Source organism: Parasteatoda tepidariorum, chromosome 9, assembly GCF_043381705.1.
Source record: "Parasteatoda tepidariorum isolate YZ-2023 chromosome 9, CAS_Ptep_4.0, whole genome shotgun sequence".
Lineage (NCBI taxonomy): Eukaryota > Metazoa > Arthropoda > Arachnida > Araneae > Theridiidae > Parasteatoda > Parasteatoda tepidariorum.
Window position 1 is genome coordinate 55,261,995 of NC_092212.1, and position 21,329 is coordinate 55,283,323.

At 28.8% G+C, this 21,329-nt stretch overlaps 1 protein-coding gene across 1 annotated transcript in view; it reads right to left on the reverse strand.

Annotated features, from left to right (window-relative positions):
- Positions 1-8,104: 8,104 nt before the first annotated feature.
- The window catches only part of LOC107442454 (endothelin-converting enzyme 2), a 225,169-nt gene continuing 211,944 nt past the window's right edge, over positions 8,105-21,329 (reverse strand). The window contains exons 15-21 of the mRNA XM_071185955.1: positions 18,498-18,549; positions 18,303-18,370; positions 16,234-16,364; positions 15,665-15,730; positions 14,927-15,022; positions 13,412-13,485; positions 8,105-8,425 (exon numbers count right to left, since the gene is read on the reverse strand). Of these exons, the coding sequence (XP_071042056.1) occupies positions 8,323-8,425; positions 13,412-13,485; positions 14,927-15,022; positions 15,665-15,730; positions 16,234-16,364; positions 18,303-18,370; positions 18,498-18,549 (590 nt within the window). The 3' untranslated portion in view covers positions 8,105-8,322. The remainder of the gene's footprint in view (positions 8,426-13,411; positions 13,486-14,926; positions 15,023-15,664; positions 15,731-16,233; positions 16,365-18,302; positions 18,371-18,497; positions 18,550-21,329) is intronic.

The following is a 21,329-nucleotide window of genomic DNA, read 5'->3' on the forward strand; positions in this document are numbered from 1 at the left end:
GATATTTTGGTAGTGTTTTCTTGTTATAAATTGTAAAGTTTTGTTTAGACTAATTTATGTTTGAATGAAAAAAAAAGTTTTTTTTTGTCAGACAAATAGTTTTAATAAACTGTGTTTAAAAATTTTGAAGAATAATTTTAGATTATTTCATGTAAAAAAAAAAGAACAGGAAATTTTTCTTTTGGAATTTTAGACAGCAAATTTAATTTCCTATTATTTAAACAAACTATTAAAAAATAGTTCTGTACTCACTATACACAAAACATTTTTTCTTAGATTGTAAATTTTATGATTAATATTTTGATCAAAATACTTGATTGTAAGTGTAAGTAATTTTAACTAATTATCTTACAAATTATTAAATTGCAGACATTTTAAATGCTAGAAGCATAATTTGGGAAAATTATGCTAATTTGGAATTAATTGTGAAATTTGGGAAAAAAAGAATAAAGTGTTTTGTTATATTATATTGTAATTATATTAATATCTAATTTACATTATGCAATTTTTTTAACTCATTTGATATATTTTTAATGTAACCTGTTATAATTTTTTTTATATCTTGACTCTTGACAATCTTTTATAATGTGATTTGTATTGAAAATTATTATTTTTAAAGTTCAATTAAAGCTTTGAAAGACAACAAAGTTAAACCAAAACATAATTTTTTAAAAATAAAATAGTTATTAATTAGTTTATATTAAATTGAAAAAAATATTGTCTTTTTTTATTGCTTTAATTCTTCTCTCTTTTTTCTTGAATTTGTTTTAGTACTATTGAAATGAGTAAATAGCTTAAAAGGTTGTTAAATATGAGTTAGAATTTATATGTTTTCCTTTCTTTTCTTTCTAATGAAATGAGTAAAAAACCTAAAAGGTTGTTAAGCATAAATAACTTTTTATATGTTTTTCTTCTTTTTCTTTCTATTCTTCTTTTCCCTTCAACTGTTTCAAACAATAATTGACCTAAAAGATTGTTAAAAATAAGTTTCTTTTAAACTTTGATGATATTCATTATATTTTGTCGTTTTATTATGTACTTAAAATATTTTTTATAAGTTCTTACACTGTTATATATATTTCTATTAATTTATATTTTTGTTATAGTATAGAAATGTGCTGTTTTTGAGGAATTAATAGAGTTAATTTTTTTTATCTCTTTCTGTTAGTGATATTAAAGATCTAGCATACTGACTTTTGTAATTTAATTATACATTTTCAAAAATAATTTTTCAATGTAGCAATATATTCAAAACATTTTGTACAGTATGTGTAAGTGTCATTTAGCATAGTTGCACAACTTTTAAATAATTTTTGTTAGCATTAAGAATATCTCTTTCTTCTATCCTAATGTAGTGGGAAGTTACAAAATCTCATTTTTAGTTTTTATACTATTGTCTGTTATCATCTACTAAAATGTAACTTTGTTTGTCTTTTTTAAATGTTTTGTGTTTGTCTTTTTTAAATGTTGTTTTTTAGACATATCATGTTTTTTCTTGTTAAAGTTTTATTTTTTAAAATTTAGTATCATGTTTCAGAAAATTTATTTGTTTTTAAAATCTTCGTCAAGAATTTCAATTTTTCATAATTTTTCACTTTTTATATTTAAAGTCTTTAGAAGTTGCTAAATAGCAGGGACTCATTGAATTTACTAATAATTGTTTTTTTTTCTTCATTTCATTGGTGTATGTAGATGTCTACATCACTATTAATTTTTAATTGTTTAAAATTGTATTAATCAGTTTGAACACATTTATTTTTCAAAAAAATCATTTATCAATTTTTATTCAGTTAGTGTCTTAATGTCTTCATTGCTATTAACTTTTATATGTGTAAAATGCATTTAAAGAAACATTCATTTTATTTTAATCCATTTATTTCTAGAATATAGTCTTGAAAGATAAACTGTAAGGTTAAATAACCCCACACATTAATGGTTATTAAAGGCTAAGTAAATTTTGCAAAGAGTAATAAATATGCCAATTGCATTTTATTTTAATGTGACTTTTGCAGGTTTTAAAAGTTAAAAATTTTTTTTGGAGTTTTGAAATTATACATAAACATAAGTATTGTGTTGTGGTAAAAGTAATTCCAGATTTTGTTTAGTTTAAAAATTCCATTGAAATAAAAAATAAAATTTTTATCTTAAAATGTCATTGAATGTTCATTATCTCGTTTTTATTTTAATTCGTGAAAGCTTAAATGCTAGCTTAATTAAGATGCAAGAATGTGCCAAAATACATATCGATGTTAAGAACATTACAGATAGAGCTGTGTTGGTTCTGTGGTTAAAGCACTGAACTGTCATTGTGAAGAACTGAGGTTGGATCTCCAGCACCTACATGAATCTCTTCCAGCTTGCCGGCTTGTGTGCGAGGTAAAGGCGGCCTGTTCGCAATGCTGACCACATTGCTACAATCACACAATTGGTGGCAAAACTGTGTAGCCTTAACCACCATGACCCCATGGCCCACTACAGGCTGTTGAGGGAATATTTTAATCTTTACAGATAAATAGCAGCTTTTTAATGTTTTTAATTTAAATTGTCTTTTTAAATTGATAAACGATAACTTAATTTTTTTTAAAGAAAAATGAGGAAGCTGTAAATTTTTTTTTAAGACTAAATATTAGACTTTTAAAATTTTGGAAACTTTCATATTAACAATATTGTGAACAATAGAAAATGGCTAAAATTCATAATATCATAAATTAAATTGATTTGTTGTATTCCTTTATTGGATTTTTTTAATATTTAAGTTGTATTTTTAGCTGCCAAGCATTTATTTTGAATATTACTCAAACTTTGCTTTTAGGAAACATGTTGTCTTTAACAATAATAAATTTTGCTATGTATGTTCGTCAATGATATGATATCATGAAACAAAACATTTGTTACTCATTTTCGCTAAAGATAATTAATTCGTTATTTGTACTTCGATTACATAATATGTATATGTGTGGAAACTTATGAGTATTGTAAGGAGCCAAATTAAATTTACATTGTTACTGTTTGTTGTGTGTGTAATTTAATATAAAAGTAAAATTTTTTATATTAATATTTTCTGTGATATATATATATTCTGTATAGATAGTGGAAAAATTAAAGCTTTGCTTAAAAAATATTTGCATTATTATTATTATTATTTTTTTTTGCATTTGTTAATTTTGCTTCTTAATTTGGTTTTTAACTAATCAACAAGGGTGCTGTTTGTTCTAGATTCCTTGCTTACCCTGTGGCAGAATCACAGCGACATTGTCGTAGAACGTTACAGACGTCTTGCAGAAAGATTTAAAAAAAATATATATATACTTTTCTACAGAAATTTAGACATAATATTTGAATCATGCATTTAGATAATAAATTTTTGACACGCTCAATTTACGCCGATCATAAATCAATGTTATTTCTCGGTTGTATTTTCGGCAGTTATTGATATTGATTTTCGAGTGGATTTTAAACATCCTGATATATTTCAAACAATATGAAAAATTCGAATCGTGCATTTGAGTAATTAAATTCCAAAAAATTCGTGTTTGTAAAGCGATTAATCATATTTAGGTTAGTTTACGAATGAATCAAAAATGCTCAAATTAGCGAAACCTAGCATTTATTTACATAAATTTTTTTAAAAAAATTACTTATAATTAAAAGAGAATAATTTTCAATTACATAAAATTGACTTACATGGAAAATAAATAAATATTTCAAATAATTCACAAAATAAACTTTTGAGCTAGTTTCAGTGTTCTGAGTTTCTAAAAACCGAGTTCAAATAACTATTCAATAACATATGTATTGCATGCATATAATTGTTTTAAAATTCAAGGGTATTTTATAGATTTGCTTTTTGAGCATCATTGCTAACAATATTTTCACATACCCCTATTGGTACATATTAAGATGGTCATTATTTTTCAAAGTTTCAGCTCTGTCCACCTATCTTATCAGTACAAAGACGATTCGTGCAAAAAAGTCAATTGGACAACTTCAAGCTGACCCTCATCAAATATTGTAACTTTTGCCCAAAAAGCCATTTTTCAGATAAATGATTTTTTTTCAAATCAGATTTCTTTTCAAGCTCATAACATTATGTCGATGCAATTTAAAAAGTTTGGCATCATGATTTATAACTCCAATAGTAACATATATACCACATTTTAAGAACTTCTAAATCTAGAAGCTTTTTCGTTTCTTTTGCTTGTTTTACAAACTTATGTGATAAGTTACTTGTTTATTACTTATTACTATAAGAATTACATTTTTAATATAAAATAAATTATAAGTATAAAAAATGCGATTTATAAAGTATTTGTTTCAATCTCCAATGTTTTCTAATTTTTTAAGTAATTTAAAATCATAGAAATTGGAGCCATTAAAATAATGCATTTTATCTGTGAAACAGACGAAATGTATATTGTTTTATTCAATTCATTTTTGTAAATCCAATGAAATATGTGCTCGAACCAGACTAAAACGTTTTATAAGACAGATTCTCAAAATTAGTAAAAAGCTCACAGTAAATTAGAGGATAAAATTTAATTAAAGAGAGAATTATAATTTGATGACGATTATTTTATCGAAAATGTTAGTTATACTATTAGGTAATTTGATATGAAATATGTACTTTCAATTTCGAGGAAATGATTGTTAACAAATCGTGATTTGTTTAACGATTTGTTGATTTGCTTAGCTACTTTGTTTGTAACTTCTATGTTATTTCTAAAACGGTTATGTGAAATTCAGTAGCTTACCATTAATTGTTTTTTTTCCTTTTGCTATAAAGTTACACATCTCACCCTCTTAAAGAGATCATTGTAAGCTTTAAAAATGTTATAAATTTTTTTTTAAAAATTAATTTTATTGAAAAAGGAACGGTTGCACTGATATGAGTAATAAATTCTTACCTGGAAATGCGAAATCGAAGACTAACTGAAAGATTAACAGTGTGTTTGGCTCTAGTGTTAGTTAGCTTTGCTATTAGTCCAACAAGGATGGATCACTAAAACGCACTCTAAAGTGTAGTATTCAGACACACACTTACACTAAAAAAGAAAAGAAACAAAAAATGAGTTGATGGTGAGTGTTTGGTGCTTTAGTGCAGGTGGGATTCATTATGAAATTATGATCATATGCACCTAGCTCATCCATAGTTGCCAACTCTATGGGATTTACCAGTAGACTACTGGATTTTGCCGCTTTCTCCAGGTCTACTGGTTTAATAAAAATTCTCCTGATTTTTGAACATTTTAGAAAATTCCCTAAAATTGAGTAAGTTTCCTAAAAAAATATCTATTGAAATAGAATTTTTGTACAGATTATTGCCTGCTTGAATATTTAAATGATTATTATTAATACATAATGAAGCGAACCTCATTTACAGCAAGCAGTTCAAAACTTTTTGTTTTAAAATATTAAGTTTATTTTTATTCAGAACTCTTTTTAAATTAATTAAAAAATCTTTTACCTTCTATGATATGCTAATGATATGATTAACTATCTTTTATGAGTAATGCCTATTAATATTCGAAATAATGAGTAAAGATAATACATAACATTTCAAGTATATTTAATGTCATTCATAACTGGAAAATAGTGCAGTTTTTCTGTTTTGATAACCATAAAAATCTCTAAAATTCCCCTTGTGTAAAATATTTAGTACATTATGCAAGAATTATCATGAAATTTACATTATTTCGTAAAATCTACTGGATTTTTTCTATTCATGTTGGCAGCTATGCTCATGTTGGCAGCTTTAGAATTATACTGCAACTAAGTAGACGAAAAAATAAAAAAAACTCAAAGAAAAATAGCCTACATTGGTCATCATATCATCTTTTGCCTTATTGCATGGTATTTGCCAAACCAAATACTGCAAAAATAACTGTGGCAAAACTGTAGGTATCGGAATTTCTTCCTCCCTTTTCATACTCAATTGACATCCTCTGTAAAAAATTGCTGTTATTTTTGCAAACTATATTTTTTTTCCAGCATCAGTGTTGTGACGATAAATGAAAGCACTTTTTGCTGTGAAATTGGTTGTTATTTGTCACGTGCGCTAGATAACCAATTGAAACGATCACTGAAATCGTTTGCTGCTTTTTTCGGTTAGTTTTGAAACGTTCTAAGTGTTTAGCTTGTGCTTTTTTAAAACCTAATATTCTGTTATTTTTATATTGCGGTAGATGTTTGGATTTAAAATCTATTAAATTTTATGGAACCTGATGGAATTTCGTGGTTTTGAAGCCAACATTTTATGTATGAAGCTAGAAAGCTTAAAAAAGAACAATTATTGACTTGAATAGTGATAATGAAGAACATACTTAAGAAAACTAGATTTCTTAATAATTGCTGGTTGTGCTGATTATTCTATATTTATTATTTTTTAATATTAATTGTGTAGAACGCAGTGCTTATGCCATGAGTTATTTAAAATTTTTAACATTTAAAATGATTGAATATTTCTTAGCAGGAAGCAAATAATATGATTAAAAACTTTAACTGTATATTTAATTACAATATTATATGTACGCAACTGAAATATTATATGAAAATATTTTTTATCTGTATATATACACTTATTTTTATTAATTTTATGTTGTAATCACTTGTGCTAGTTTCCGTCAATTTTGATTTTAGTTGTATTCTTATTATTAGGTCCCCAGCTCAAATTCGATTCTTTTAATAGTTGGTATTTTATGTTTGCATTATAAAAACGTTAAGTTATTAGATATATATCATATCATACTCGATATTCAATGATAATAGAAGGTATTTGTCATTGTTATTTGTTTCAAAAATTTAGTTCAAATTTTTATTAATGTCTCGTAAATTAAACTATATAAACATATGCCAGTTTTAATATGTAGTGTATAGCAAGTATCAACGCTTCGAAGTATAGCTGAAAAATTCCACACTAAATTATATTGCCAAAGTAGACCCTCAATTCACTGGTGAAATACCCTCTCCGGAGCTAGGTATTTCATGGTGAAATACCTCTCCATGAAATACCTTGCTCCGGATAAGGGAAAGTATCGGTTAAGAAACTTAAAGCAAAATTTCGTAAATATTTTTAAAAATATTCCTAAAAATTTATAATTAAATAATTGAACTTGAAGTAAAAAAAAAATCGAAAGCTGACAATTTGTTATGAAACTACACTCATTAAATGGGATTTATGTATTTATGTCACAGATTAATATAATGTAATTTTAGTCACAGATTAATATAATTTACAAAAAAATAATAATAAAAAAAAAAAAATATNATAAATAAATAAAAGAAAAAGAAAAAGGAAGGTAATATGTTAAATAGTAAGTGCATTTCAAAGAAAATATGAAAACCGCTAAATATTTAAAACCAAATAATAATACTACAAAAGACTTCTAATTTTAAGTAAAAAATGCTCTCCGTCATACAGTTATAAAATGAAAATACTGTTAAATGGGTTTATAAATGATTTTTATAATGGAAAAAAAATGATCTGGTACTTTAAAATAAAGGAAAGAGATTTTTGACTATTTAATATTTTAACTTTTAGAAAAAAGTGACTTTTTACATTTCTGTTACGGAGAAAATGCAGTTTCATTTTTCGGTTATCGATGTAACGTTTCCTGCGTTTTCGTTATTTAATTCTTTTAGGAAATTTTCCAAAGCATACACTTAGTGTATGTTTCGTAATTTTAGTCAATAGTTGTTTCTTACAAAGAATTTGATGTATGGTTCGATTTGAATACCACCAAAGAGAACAACGATGGAAAAAGTGAGGAGAAAAATATGGGTGTATATTTTGAAAAATAAAATGGTTCCTTATACCTGTAAGCTATCAACCAACTTAGTCTTTATTCTACAAATTTTATACTGTTGACCAAAATAACACTGTAATATTATTGAATAGTTTCTATTTATAAACTACCATTAATTTTAAATGATTTAGAAATAATAATAGATCTCATTTGTAGGTGTGTTTTAACCCATGGCTGTACCGCTGTTTATGTTATGACTTGGAAAAAATATTAATTGTTTTTAAAAATTCTGTATAATATAGAACTCAGAATGTCAGTCTCTGTTTGGATTTGTATAACTAATGAAAATACAAATACAGTAGTAGGCATAGATTTACATTTATTTATATTTTTCCCATATACAGACCATGTTTGAAATTTACAGGAGTGGATAATATTTGCAATGAGTCAGCAAGTAGTGGTAATTACACAGTTGATCAGGTACATCGTGTGTGAATGTTCACGTTACCGCGTGTTTTTCATTTTCTTCGCCTCTTCTTAAAGTAAAATTGCTTTTCTCGTAGTGCAGTTTGATTTTTTTTCAACCCCACAGTTTGCATTTCTTGATGGGATTCATTGGAGATCCGATGGGACAGTTGAATATTTCCGAGAACTCTGCAGAGTTCATCAATGGTATGTTAGATCTGAAAGAAATGTAAAAGCAAAATAACATTTAAAAACTAAGGGTTTAAAGTGGGTTAAATGGAAAAAATAATTTTATTTTTGTTGCATCTAAAATGAAAAACTTGACTGAATTCTAAGTGGTGATAGAATTTTATTATGAAAGTGCTGACTTCCCTCTATTTTGATTTTACCTTTACAAAAATAAAACTATTTTCTCCTTTTCAGTTTTTTTTCCTCTGCAAAGCGTGATGTTTTTTTTTTATTGCATCGTTTTTTACTACGGTACATTGCACATTTTATAATAACTTATGTTTATTGTTACACATACGTATGCAGGCTTTTGTGCTCATTACAAATACGGCTTTTTGTAGAACAGATAGTACTAGTTAGAGATAGATATCATAAACGTGCATTCAGGGTTGAAGTGAGGTTCGAACCAGCTACCTCAGCGCTACAAAGCGTTTGGCGGATCGGTGAAACTGCTCGACCAGGGAGGTCCTGTTATAGTTTATATTCTTAATATTTCTTGTGTTCCTGTATTTTATATACCTACCGTCTAATTTTCAGGGATGAGATTTTTCCGCTTTTTAGCGGATTTCCGCTATTTTCACTTTTATCTCTTGAATTTCAGCTTTTTTTTTTTTATCAAAAATTCAGATTTTCAAAAATTTAACTTTTTTTCATAAGTATTTCGCTTTTTCAGAAAATTCACCGATTTTCAAAGAGAAACAGAAAATTCAAACTACATAGCTACCAATCCTTTCTCATTTTTACTTATTTTAACTATTTTCTCCTCGTTTGCACGCAGCAGATAAGATTCTCCGAATTTTTTACCCGCCCTCCAGATAGATCCGATTTTCTTAGTTCAAACGACGCTGCTTCTGACAAGCCTTTTAGAGGTCCCATGCCTGGAATCAGTTAATATCTCGATTCTTATTCACACGATTTTAATATCAAACATAGCTTTTCATATTTGCGTGTTACGATTCTTATTCACGCGATTTGAATATTGTACGTTGCGATTCTTATTTACGAGATTTAAAAAAACGATATTGTGATTCGTATTTACGCCTTTTTAAAAACCTATGTAGCGATTCGTATTCACGCAAGTTTAAAATTCGATGTCTTGATTTGCTCATGCGGTTTATAATGTAAAACATTGATTTTCGTATTTATACGTGATTTTAAAATAAGGCATTGGGATTCGCATTTACGCATTCTAAAAATTATGCATCATAATTCTTCTTTATGCAATCTAAAAATTACGCATCATGATTCGTATTTACGCGATCTAAAAATTATGAATCGTGATTTGTATTTACGCGTTTTAAAAATTCTATATTCAAGTTTGTATTTTCTCATTTTCAAAATCGTATATTTAGTTTCATATTCATGTGATTTCTAAATCCGTAATTGTTATTCATATTCACGCAATTTTAAGATCAACTATCGCGATTCTTTTTAGAAGTAAATTTCTTTTTTAATTAGTTACTATAAAGGTGACTATTTTTCTAACGACGATTATTAGTATATGTAAGTGTTACAACATTAGAGAAACTGGAAGGGAATATATTCAAAACTTACATTCTGTGCTTGCAAAGAAGAAAAAATAAGATTTGTCACAAGATGTTTGAAGATGAACTAACGACTAAATATAGCAAACATAAAAGATATAGCAAACAAAAGCAATCACTTAAAAAGGGATTTAATAAAATTATCTTTTTTTTTGGAAAAAGAGTTAACCCTTTCGCGGCGAGTATTTTTTTTAACAACAGAACAATTTTGGTAGCATAAACTATGAGTAGGGCAGCATTATGTACGGTAGTGCCATCTATGTTCTGTGAATGAAAATACCTTCAAAATTATTGGCAGGACTGGTGGGAAAGTCTCCCATAAAACAGATAAACTTTTCTGTCCCAAAAGATACTTTTGAAATTTGTTTGGGACGTATGTGTCCCGATAGGAGCGAAAGGGTTAATTAACTCATTATCAAAATTTTATTTATAATTGCTGTTATTAATGCTATAAAATGCAAAATTCTTATCAAATAAAAAACAATTATCTAAACAGTTGCTGATTGTCATGTAATTTTTCAAACTAAAATAGCAATTTTTGTATGTTAAGGAGTTACTATATATTTCTACTTCACTGTTATTGATATGTTTCAGAGGGCTCTAGTTAGATTAGACTATAATATGAACATAATGATTCGGTCCATTGTTAAAGTTTTTTTTCCCAATATAATTTAAAAAGTAATATTACTGATATATTTGCTATAAATCACATAACAGTATTTATTAAAAGAAATGAAATATTAATGTATATTCTCAGTAGTTTTAATTTGCTAAACCAGGTAGTTTTTCAAGTAATAATTGTCTCTTATGTGAACTGAGGAAAAATATAATTTCCAGCTTTATTTTTTCAATTGGTAATTTTTTTTTCACTAAATGTTAAGTATCAATGTAATCGTTTTTATAATAATAGATTAGTACACAATTGTATGTCAACACATTATTTATTACCTTAAATTGTCTGGAATTTGTTATTAAAGGGTTGCGCTTGCGTAAAATTTACTATCGTGGAAATTCAGCTTTTTTGCCTTTTGGCTAATCTCATCCCTGAATTTTTACAGCATTTTTATAAACTCGTTTTGTGCGTCTCAGGGTGGAATCGTACAATCGAAATTTTGAGTACTTTCCTTCTAGATTGAGCTCTGAAACTTCTATTTCAGCTTCTACTGCCTTATGTTAGGGCAAGTTTAATCGTTTCTTAACCGCTAGATGCAAAATTAATCGTCAATCAAACTTAAAAAATTCTGAAATATTTATGTCTAACCAAATATCTCTTGAAAAATTTGGTTACGTGAAACTCGGTATCTGATGATAATATAAGTTTGATTCTTTTTATGACCGCTAGTTTTACTGAAACTTCATTTTTCGTTGTTGTCATGTTAATCTCAAAATCTTGATCCTTGATGAGTTTGCGGATATCTGGACCATCAAAGATTACCTCTGTTAACTTAGCTTGGGATAAACCTGGAATCTTTTATCACATGTATTTGAAATAATCGCCATCTTTTGGAACAGCCTTGACAAACAGCTTCATTACACCTAATTTTATATTTAGAGGGGATAACAATACTTTTTTGGATCAACTAATCTGTTTCCAATTACATTCTTGGAGCCTGGATCAAGATTTTGTCTTTTCGGCCATTCTTTTTTGACCCAATGTTGAGTCTTGTCATGGCTGTCCCACTCACAAATGAAACATTACAACTTTGCAAATCCACCTTGTTAAACAAGAAACATGGATATAAATTTCATATCATTGGAAATGGTCCAACTGTGGTCGATATATTTTATTTTGTCCAAGACGAGAGTCAGGTTTTCATAGCATTCTTTTATATATACCGAGTGTCTAACTGGTAGAGATGCATACTGGCTCCCATGATGAAGAAGGACAGCTTTGAGTCTTCGTTTAGATGAATCTATAAACAGCCTCCATTCATCTTTATCGTCGATGACTTTAAATTTGCTCATCAATNAACTGGTACAGATGCATACTGGCTCCCACGATGAAGAAGGACAGCTTTGAGCCTTCGTTTAGATGAATCTATAAACAGCCTCCATTCATCTTTATCGTCGATGACTTTAAATTTGCTCATCAATCCAGGAACATCAGAACAATAGACCAAGTTCTCCTTTTCATCAAAGTATTTAATAAATTCCTTTTCTTGATTCCCGTACCAATAAAAAGATGTTCCTTTGGCCAATATGTTTTCTTTCAGTCTGGAGACTAACAATTATTCAACTGTCTCTTTCGAAAGGCCCAGATCTCTAGTCAGATCATTTAGTACAACCTGAGAAAAGGGCTGAGGTGAACCGGTGTCAAATGACTTATATTCGATATCGGAACCTTGAACTTCTGGACGTTCCGCGTCTGAAGACTCTGAAGAGATGGCTGACAATTCAGTTGGAGGAAATGTCACAGGAACATCTTGCCCTTGAAGAGCGGGGCGTATGGCCGATGGAATGTGATCAGGATAAGATATTTGTCCTTTACTTTTTTTCCGGTTATACCCACGAACAAGGCAGGTTCTACAATAACAATCATCAATGTGGTTTTTAGGCTCCCTCCATGTCATAAGAATTCCAAATCGTAAGGCAGTCTTCTCTCCTCGGAGCCATAAGCGTAGATCATTAAAATACTACAGGCAAACTTTATGAGGAGCCCACGATTTGTCTTGGTATCCGAGTTTCATGCCAAAATACGCATGATACAGTTGGCCTACATAGACTGTAATGCTCTGTCTGTAATGAATAGTCTGCAATGAAATTTTAACAAGGTCTCGGGCTGGAAGCCATGTTTCACGAAGCGCACACAGAAAAGCAGACGTTAAGAATGCTTCTGAAAAAATGACTCCCAAATACGCTTGGTGTTCCTAAAAGGTCAGCGAACCAAGATAAGAATTTTCGAGACGCTTTTGGTAGAGCGATATTGTGACAGGGAGAAGGACGGTGATAGGAAGATGTCATAGAGGGGTACTTTTGTAGATTTGACCAAAATAGAATGCCGGTCAGGCAAGAAATTCTAAGACGAAAATTTTTTTATGGCAAATGGTCATAAAAATTCTAGTAAAATTGAATTTTTCAAGAAAACGTGACGTGATAGAAAGTTTTCATTATTTTTTTCCATTTCAGTACCAAAAAGTACATAAAGTTCAGCTATCAGTCCTCTTGTATTTTTTTCATCGCAGGCCGGTGTAATTTATTATTAGACGAATTTGGGCAATAAATTATTCTGCAGAAGTAATTTCTGCAAAACTTAAAAGCTAACCTATCACCTATGGAAATTGTGATCGTATTTTAATATACATACTTAATTATTTTTGATAGGAATAATTTGTTTACTAAAAATATGAGTAATATATATGTTTAGTGAATAATTGTAACATTTTGGGTTTAGGGTAAGCCATTTTTATATTTAAAGGAATACTTTGCACTTACCTATATTTTCCTGGGCTATGATTATCTTTAATGTATCGTTCATTTGCCTCTTTGCTCAATACTTCACACCATATCTATAAAATTTAAATTGATTTTTCTTATGCACTTAATTTTGTAATTTTAAAATTTTATGTAACATTAGTTAAAAGTAAGTGCTAAATATGTCTTCAAAGAATTACGATATAAATAGTTAAAAGTACAAATTTAACAATCTAAGATAAAGGATACATAGAAGCACAGTCAACAGAAAAAAAAGGATCACCCATATAACTTATGAAAGGTTGGTCGAAGTTTTATTTTTATAAATGTTATGGCAATATCTCAAAGAAATTATATGTAGTAGGGGAAAAATGAGCGCAACACCTCACTTTTAGGGTTGATGACCTCAATTATTACAGTGCTACGTGATGAGCGCTTCACACTTCGGATCATGATCTCTCGTCTATAGGATGAGCGCTACACCCCACTTCCTCACTATGGATGAGAGTTCAACCCCACTGATAAGCTTTTATCCAAATAAACCCGAATTTAAAAAATAAATTTCAAACGAATTCCTGCAGTTCTGCTATTCCTTATTATTCTATATAATTCTATAGTTCTGTTATTCGAGTATTATCTTGATATCACTTCATAGTGGTAGCAAGAGTTTCTAAGTTATTCATTACGTAAACTTGTCTACTTACTCGGATAAGTAAATCTGATTAATAAAATGAATAAAAAGTGTTAGTAAGATTTTCTTACCTCAAGTAAAAACTAAGAAAGGAAGTATTTTCTTTTCGCTTCTTCTGGCCATTTAAGTTCTATAGGTGAAGTTGTTTGGAAATATCAAATGTATTAATTCAGGAATTTATACGTTTTTTTTTCATTCAACTTGTACGCATTAAAAATAACTTGAAGTTTTCTTTGTCTTGATAGAAATATGTTTTTAAAAATAGAAGTTAAAACTTAACACGGTTGTTCCCGAGTCTCATTAGATACGATTTAGCTCTTTCATTGAAATAAATAAATAAATACATAAATAAATAAGTAAGAAAATAAATAAATAGAGAAAGAAAGAACGAAACAGACGGTCTTTAAAAAATTTAAAAAGTGATCAATGTTGTAATAAAAAAGTTATTAATTTTATTATTAGTTTTCATGATAAAGTTAAAAAGAAATCAAATCTATAGATTTCGTAACTAAATATATTCATTTGGAAAATTTAAGCGTGGTAGTGCAAAATGTTTAGGTAATTAAAATAAAATTTATTTTCGTATTTTAGACACAACTTTTTAATTTTTTTTTTTAATGACCGTGTGAACTCGGAGGAAAAGAAAGAAAGAAAGAATATCTTGTAATACAATTATTATATGATTAGCTTTTATCTCATCGAAATAAAATGTGGGTGACCACTACAATAGATAAATAATTTAAAGTAGATGCCAGGAGCAGTCGAATCCGGAGCAGTTGGCATCTCTGGTTAATTAACATAATTTTTAAAAAGAAAAGGAAGAATTAAGAAAAAATTTAGTTTACCTGTGAGTATTGTAAAAAGAAAACTTGTACGTTTGAATATGGAATCCCTGGTAGACTAGGCTCCTCACCATGCTCATCTACATAGTTTTTGTAAGCCTGCAAGATACAGGTTTAAAATTGAAAACTCTTAAATATTGCACAGTAAAATATCCTTTTCATTTAAATTATATTTCTTCATTTACCAAACTTGATATAAAAGGAAATGTTTCAATTCAAAAGAAAAACACCTGATTAAATAAGTCTAACTTTTTAATCACGCTACAACACTAAGTTTTGAAAAATATAATAGATTTACACAAAATGTAATTTAATACAATTAAAATTATATAAGGTACAGAGTTCTTATGAAATATAAATTATAAAGTTTTTGTATGTCTATCTGAGAGATGTTTTGAACAAAATCTGATTTCTAGAGTGCAAAAATATTCTGTTAGGATCTGTTTCTTTTCCTTTACAATTCAATTAAACTGGCATTTATTAAATCAATCATAATTATTGACTAAATCCAGTAATTAGAAATATGGGCTTTGTTTTTGTAAACACAGAACTTTCGGATGCCCCACTTATCATAACCATTAAACAAATTTACACGCTGTTTATTTACAAAATGCTTTTATAACTCAAGACTTCTTGCTATTAATTCAATGGGATATTATTGTCATTAATATATATTCATTCAAAATGATGAATAGCATTCGTGAGCTTATAATAAAATGTATACAAAGTTTTGTTTCTTACCCTATAGGCTTGTTTTAAGCCTGAATTATCACAGATATTGTCATCAAGAGTTTGATTACCATTTACCTACAAAACAAAAAAAATGGCGACATTACGTTTTGTAATTAAATATTGTATACATTTGAAGAGCTAGTGGAAGAATATGGATTATAAGCAACAATGTTAGAAACACAGAAAAATATCTAAGTTTAAGAACTAGTTATGAATATTCATTTATTTCTGCGAGTCTTTAAACAAAGTAATTTTTTTAAAAAAAAATCTCATTCTTTTCATATCTTTATATATTTTAAACATGATTTTCACAAATTTCTTAACTAGTTCTTTAACGAAACTCTTCAATTATTTTGTTATTGAAGAGTTTGGTGGAAGAACATGGTAAGTAAATTTCCTTTATGTTACATTGATAAGTCAAAAATTTTGTTATATGGAAGAACATGTAAAGTTTTTAACTATTACTTAACATGTTATTATTGCTAACATGTTGTTGCATTATTACTTAACATGTAAAATGTTTGAGTTTTAATTAACATCTTATTTCACTAAATTCTTCTATTAATTTGTAAGCTTACATTTTGCCCAACTATATCGATAGGCAGCTGTGAATACTGGTCCACAAAGCAGGAAGCTTTTTCTTTGAATTTTTCAATATGCTCATCCGACCACCATTGAGTAAGGTTTCCATTCTTATCGAACTTCCTACCTAGCGAAGAGATCACACTTTAGATAGTTAAAAACACTTCAACTTTCTTTCATTATACTAATTATATTAAATAGCAAAATTCTATTCACGACGTCACCTAAACAAATGTGTCACCTAAACAAATGTGTTTAATCCCACACCCTAATTCTCCCTTCCGCAGAGGATCAAAATTGCGATGGCATGTCTTCGGATCATCCTCCGCGATGTTTCCCAGACCGTCGCCAATAATCTAACTCTAGTGCGCAACTCTAGTGCGACGTAAGCGAACAACAAACAAACAAACAAACACTATAATTCAAAATGATTTATTTTCGTAACCATAGTAACCGTCAGAAGACGAGTCTAATGTCTGCGGATGTTCTCGTGAATGTTGGGTAGTAGGGATAATTTTAGCTCATTACACACTCTTTCACAAAATATTTGCATATGCTGTTTTTACTTAAACCGCTGTTTGCATGAAAATCCAGTTATAATGAGAATTTAAAATACAGCGGAAAAAATGTTTTCTAACGTAATGAAGGAACTTTTCCAGATTGTCAAACTTAATGCATTTCTTGTACCGAAATAAAAGCAAAATATAGATTTTTTAAAATATTTATTGCAAAATTCATATTTAAATGTTGGAAAAACATTTTTTTAAAATAAAAGCTTATTTTACAATCGTAAACAAATAAGATGTTTGTATACTTATTGCAAACATCTACATGTCGCAAAATAAAATGGGAAAGAAATCCACATATTTTAGCTCTAATTGGTTAAACTTTTCTTGAAAAAATTATTTTACTAGATTTTTGTTTTGAAGCACATTTTCTATGGGAAATATGTAAGCATTCCCTTTTTATTTGTCGTTCTTCGGAAATTTAACATTTATCAGGTAAATACGCGTGTATGACATTCATATATGTAAATATCAAATGATGTTTGCATTTTTGCTTAGCTTGCTTTTCTTATCAAAAAATATCAAGCAGAATACATTGAAATTTGTCAAGTGAGACTACCTGTCTAAGTTGATCGTGATTATCAGGAACCAAATTTATCATTCTTATTAAAGGAGAGCAAATCTTTGTAACCTGACCATATGTCTATTTTTTATCTTGGCAGATAAAATAAGTCAAATCGGTCTAGGAGTGCATTTGAATGATAATCTAAACTCTTCATAAGTTGACCAACGAAAAAAATTTTTTTAGGAAATTTTCTTTGCTTTTGTGGTATGAATTAGAATTTTAAAAAAATTGGGGAAATAGTATTAAAAGCTAACTTAAACCTATTTGTGAGTTGACCATTTGGAAAAACTAAAAACGTGTTTAAAAACGCATTTTATATGCATTATTTTTATATTAGAATAACATGATATAAAACAAAAATAACGCATTCTCTCTATAAGTTGATCATCTGTCTAAGTTGAAACGGCAAGTGGTCAATTTACACAAGTTTCATTGTATTCTAAACTATAAGCATCTCTCCAGTTGATTTGTATTCCTAGTTGACCCTGATCCGGAGGTACTCTAAGGAGTCAATCTGGTTAATTTTATTACAAAGTCTTTCATTTCGTTACTTTGAGTGTGTAATATCGTTTAAGTTCGATATTGCATTGCCAGTTCTAACTCTTGTACGATTGATCTCTGCCTTCAATCTAATCTATATTATAAAATAATTAACTAATTCATTGAAATTCATGAATCTCGTTTATCAAAATCAACAAAACAAATTAGAATGCCATTTAGAACTTATATATGATGTCCCTTTCAGTCAAATAAAGATTAAATATCTGTGACCAAAATTACAATTTAAAGGCATTAAATAATAGTTTTAAAAATTTATATATTAAATAAGTTCAGCATAAAACCTTTGCCTTATGCAGGTAAGAAATCGTTTTAAAAAATTCATTTCTTTTTCTGAGCGACAAACATGTGTATCAACCTGATGATAAAAACTTACCGCTACTGTCGAATCCATGAGTGATTTCATGACCGATAACAACTCCTAACATTCCAAAGTTTAAGTATCTGAAAAAAAAAAACGTTTAACGTTAATTTCACATCTTATAGTCTTGTATGTAAAAGCGTGGCTTATCATTCTATTGCAACAAGCCCTTTAGTTTTCAATTCGATAGAAAATGAGAGAAATATTTACTTAGGCCTGTCTGGAGTGAAGATTGGTGACCTTAGTATTCCAACAGGAAAAACTGCAATGAAATGAGATTAAAAAATTAATTACTATCAAATTATATTTAATGCATCATAATGTTTTAAGGGAATAGAACTTTCTTCTTTATTTCTGAATAATTTTCTTTTTCTTTTCTCTTTCTAAATATTTCTTTCTAAACGTCGGAAATAATGGATCGTTTATTACTCGCAACTCTGAGTAAAGCAGTTGCAACGTAAGGTAACAATCTCAAATTGGTTGTACGCCAAATGTACCGAAAAAAATCTTTTATTTTAATTTTAATCTTTGAATTTTTAAAATATTGCGTTTTTATTCTTATTTAGTCTTCCATTAAGAGGTCTCGGGGCACAGCAGTTTTTGGTTGAACCACTGGCTACAGAAAGACTCCAGCATGTTAGCGGGGCAGGGCGTCCCCTGAAGAAGTACTGCTTTTGTTGACATGCTAATTTTTGAAATTTCGTTTGATTTTATTTAAGTTTTCTCAAATTAATTTAAATTGGGTGCATATAGAATTGACTCATACTAATTTGTTTACGGCTCATGCCTTCATATGACTCTCAATTTTTAAAATATTCCCTTTATTTAAATCGAATACATGCTTCAAAAGTTAGTTTCTTGAAAGCTAACGTACTTCTTACTGGAAAAGTATTATTTAATTCCAACGTCAGGTGAAAATACTATTAAATGACATCCATGGCGTTTTTTTTTAAAATCGCAAAATTGACGACGCATTCTAGCCTCCGTCGGAATGAAAGTCACCTGTTATCAGTTTGCATTTCACTAATTACTAAGACATCGTAATGCAAATTCTTCTTTTAATTAAGAAATTAAATTCTAGCATGTGCACAGCATAATAAATCAAATTCTTTAGAGTTTTTGAATTATTACTTTTGCCAACTTCAGTGACATAAACAGTAATCGAAACTGAGTTTCTATAGAATTGTATGCTCGCCAATAAAAGTTAAACCCCACAGGAAAAAATTTAATTTGTTCCATAGTTGTGAAAGTAACTGCTTGTTCGTGAATACTTTATTTAAAGCTCAGAAAGTAATGTTTGTTATTGACTAGCTAAAAATGCAGAATTAATTGGATAGCAAATCAATGAAAAAAAAGATTCTTTGAAATATGTAATAGTAAAAATGAGAATGATACATATCTAAAAAATGAACCAGTAGAAAATATTGAATAATTTTTATACCTGGTTGCAACGATAAGTAATCATCATTAGTTGGACATATGATTGACGATAATCTCCTTGACTGTAAAATTGCAATTAACCCATTAAAGGCCAATGTTTCCATTAACTTCTTTAAAAAAGGTAAAAACTGATAATTTAATTATTTCATTCTTTAAAATTATCACGGAGAAACGAAACATTCGTAAACAAAATATTTTATTAATAATATTAATATCAATATTTTAATCAGAAATCAGATTATTGCACTAACATGATATCCAACACTAGAAAATTTCAGAATGGTGGAAGCATATTTGTCCTAACACTACCACTACTTACTCGCTCATGAAGTGCTTTAAACGTGAAAAAATTGTCTATTTTTGCATAAGTAGACTAAAATGAGTTGATTCTACTTGTAGAGGTCAGGAAATCATTGAAAATTGTATGGCTTAGCTTTAATAAAGATTTAAGTGTTATAGTTTGCCAGAAACTGGTTTAAATGTCGATTGCTAGACTCCAGCCCCCGAACACGAATGTAAGTAAGCCTTAACATTCTGTGGGCTCCGCTGAAGAGACATCTCAAATCACCATTCTGAAATAGGAAATTGTTATGTTTCTGTATTTAGTAACTACTTTATTCTAAGGTTGTTTATTTAATGAACGCAAACCCATGTTAAAATTGATGAATAAGGATATCAGAATTGCGTGATAGATGGGAACAGGGTCCACACACTCCCAAACATGTCCAGGTACTTAGCCTTGTTTGCTAATTTACAATCCAGTACCCTTTAACAACTCGCTCGCTTTTTTGGAGATTTTCCTCTTGGTCGCAATTATAATGCAAGTTTTCATTTTTTTAAAATTTATCACCTGAACTAAAAATAAGTAAATAATCAATATTTTTTAAAGAAAATGCTAAACAGAAAAGCGAGTCTTTAAAAGTCACTGGATTGGAAAATCGCATTCCCGTTCTCAGGGTTCTATCTTTTAGCCCTAGCAACAGTCTGCCAGGAAACAGGAACAGGAAAGCCTGTCTGGCAAGACTAAATTCAACAAATATTACAAAACAGTTAGAAATATAAAACTAATTTGCTTTGAAACATTTAGCAACCACTATTATTTAAACAACAAAGAGCTAAAGCTGGTAGCTTAATTTAGAATGTAACGTTTACTTTCTTGCATATAAACTCTGATTGTCTAATTAGCTGCCAGGATCGAACTTGCAACCTCCGGAGCTTGGGAAAAAAGATGAACCATAGAGGCCTCAGGTTATTACTGAAATAGTTTATTGCTTGCATTTGATTCTTAAGAATGTTTAAAGTACCAGATTGAAAACGGTTAATAAAAAAACAGCAAAATAAATGTAAATGAGAAAAATGATTGTAGTGACACAGTGGGCAAAACAAGTCGTCCTTGCGACTTCTTAAGTGAACAAGCACCCTAGTCCTAAAATAAATTTATAAAATTGTTTAACTCAAATACTCTAGGGCAATTACATGGACGTAACATTATGGACGTAACATTTGTAGATTTTGAATGCCTATAACTAAGTTAAGAATCATCAAGTGCTTTTAATATTTTTTAAAAGTGTATATTTCCTGTCCTTTGAATCTTCTCTGTTA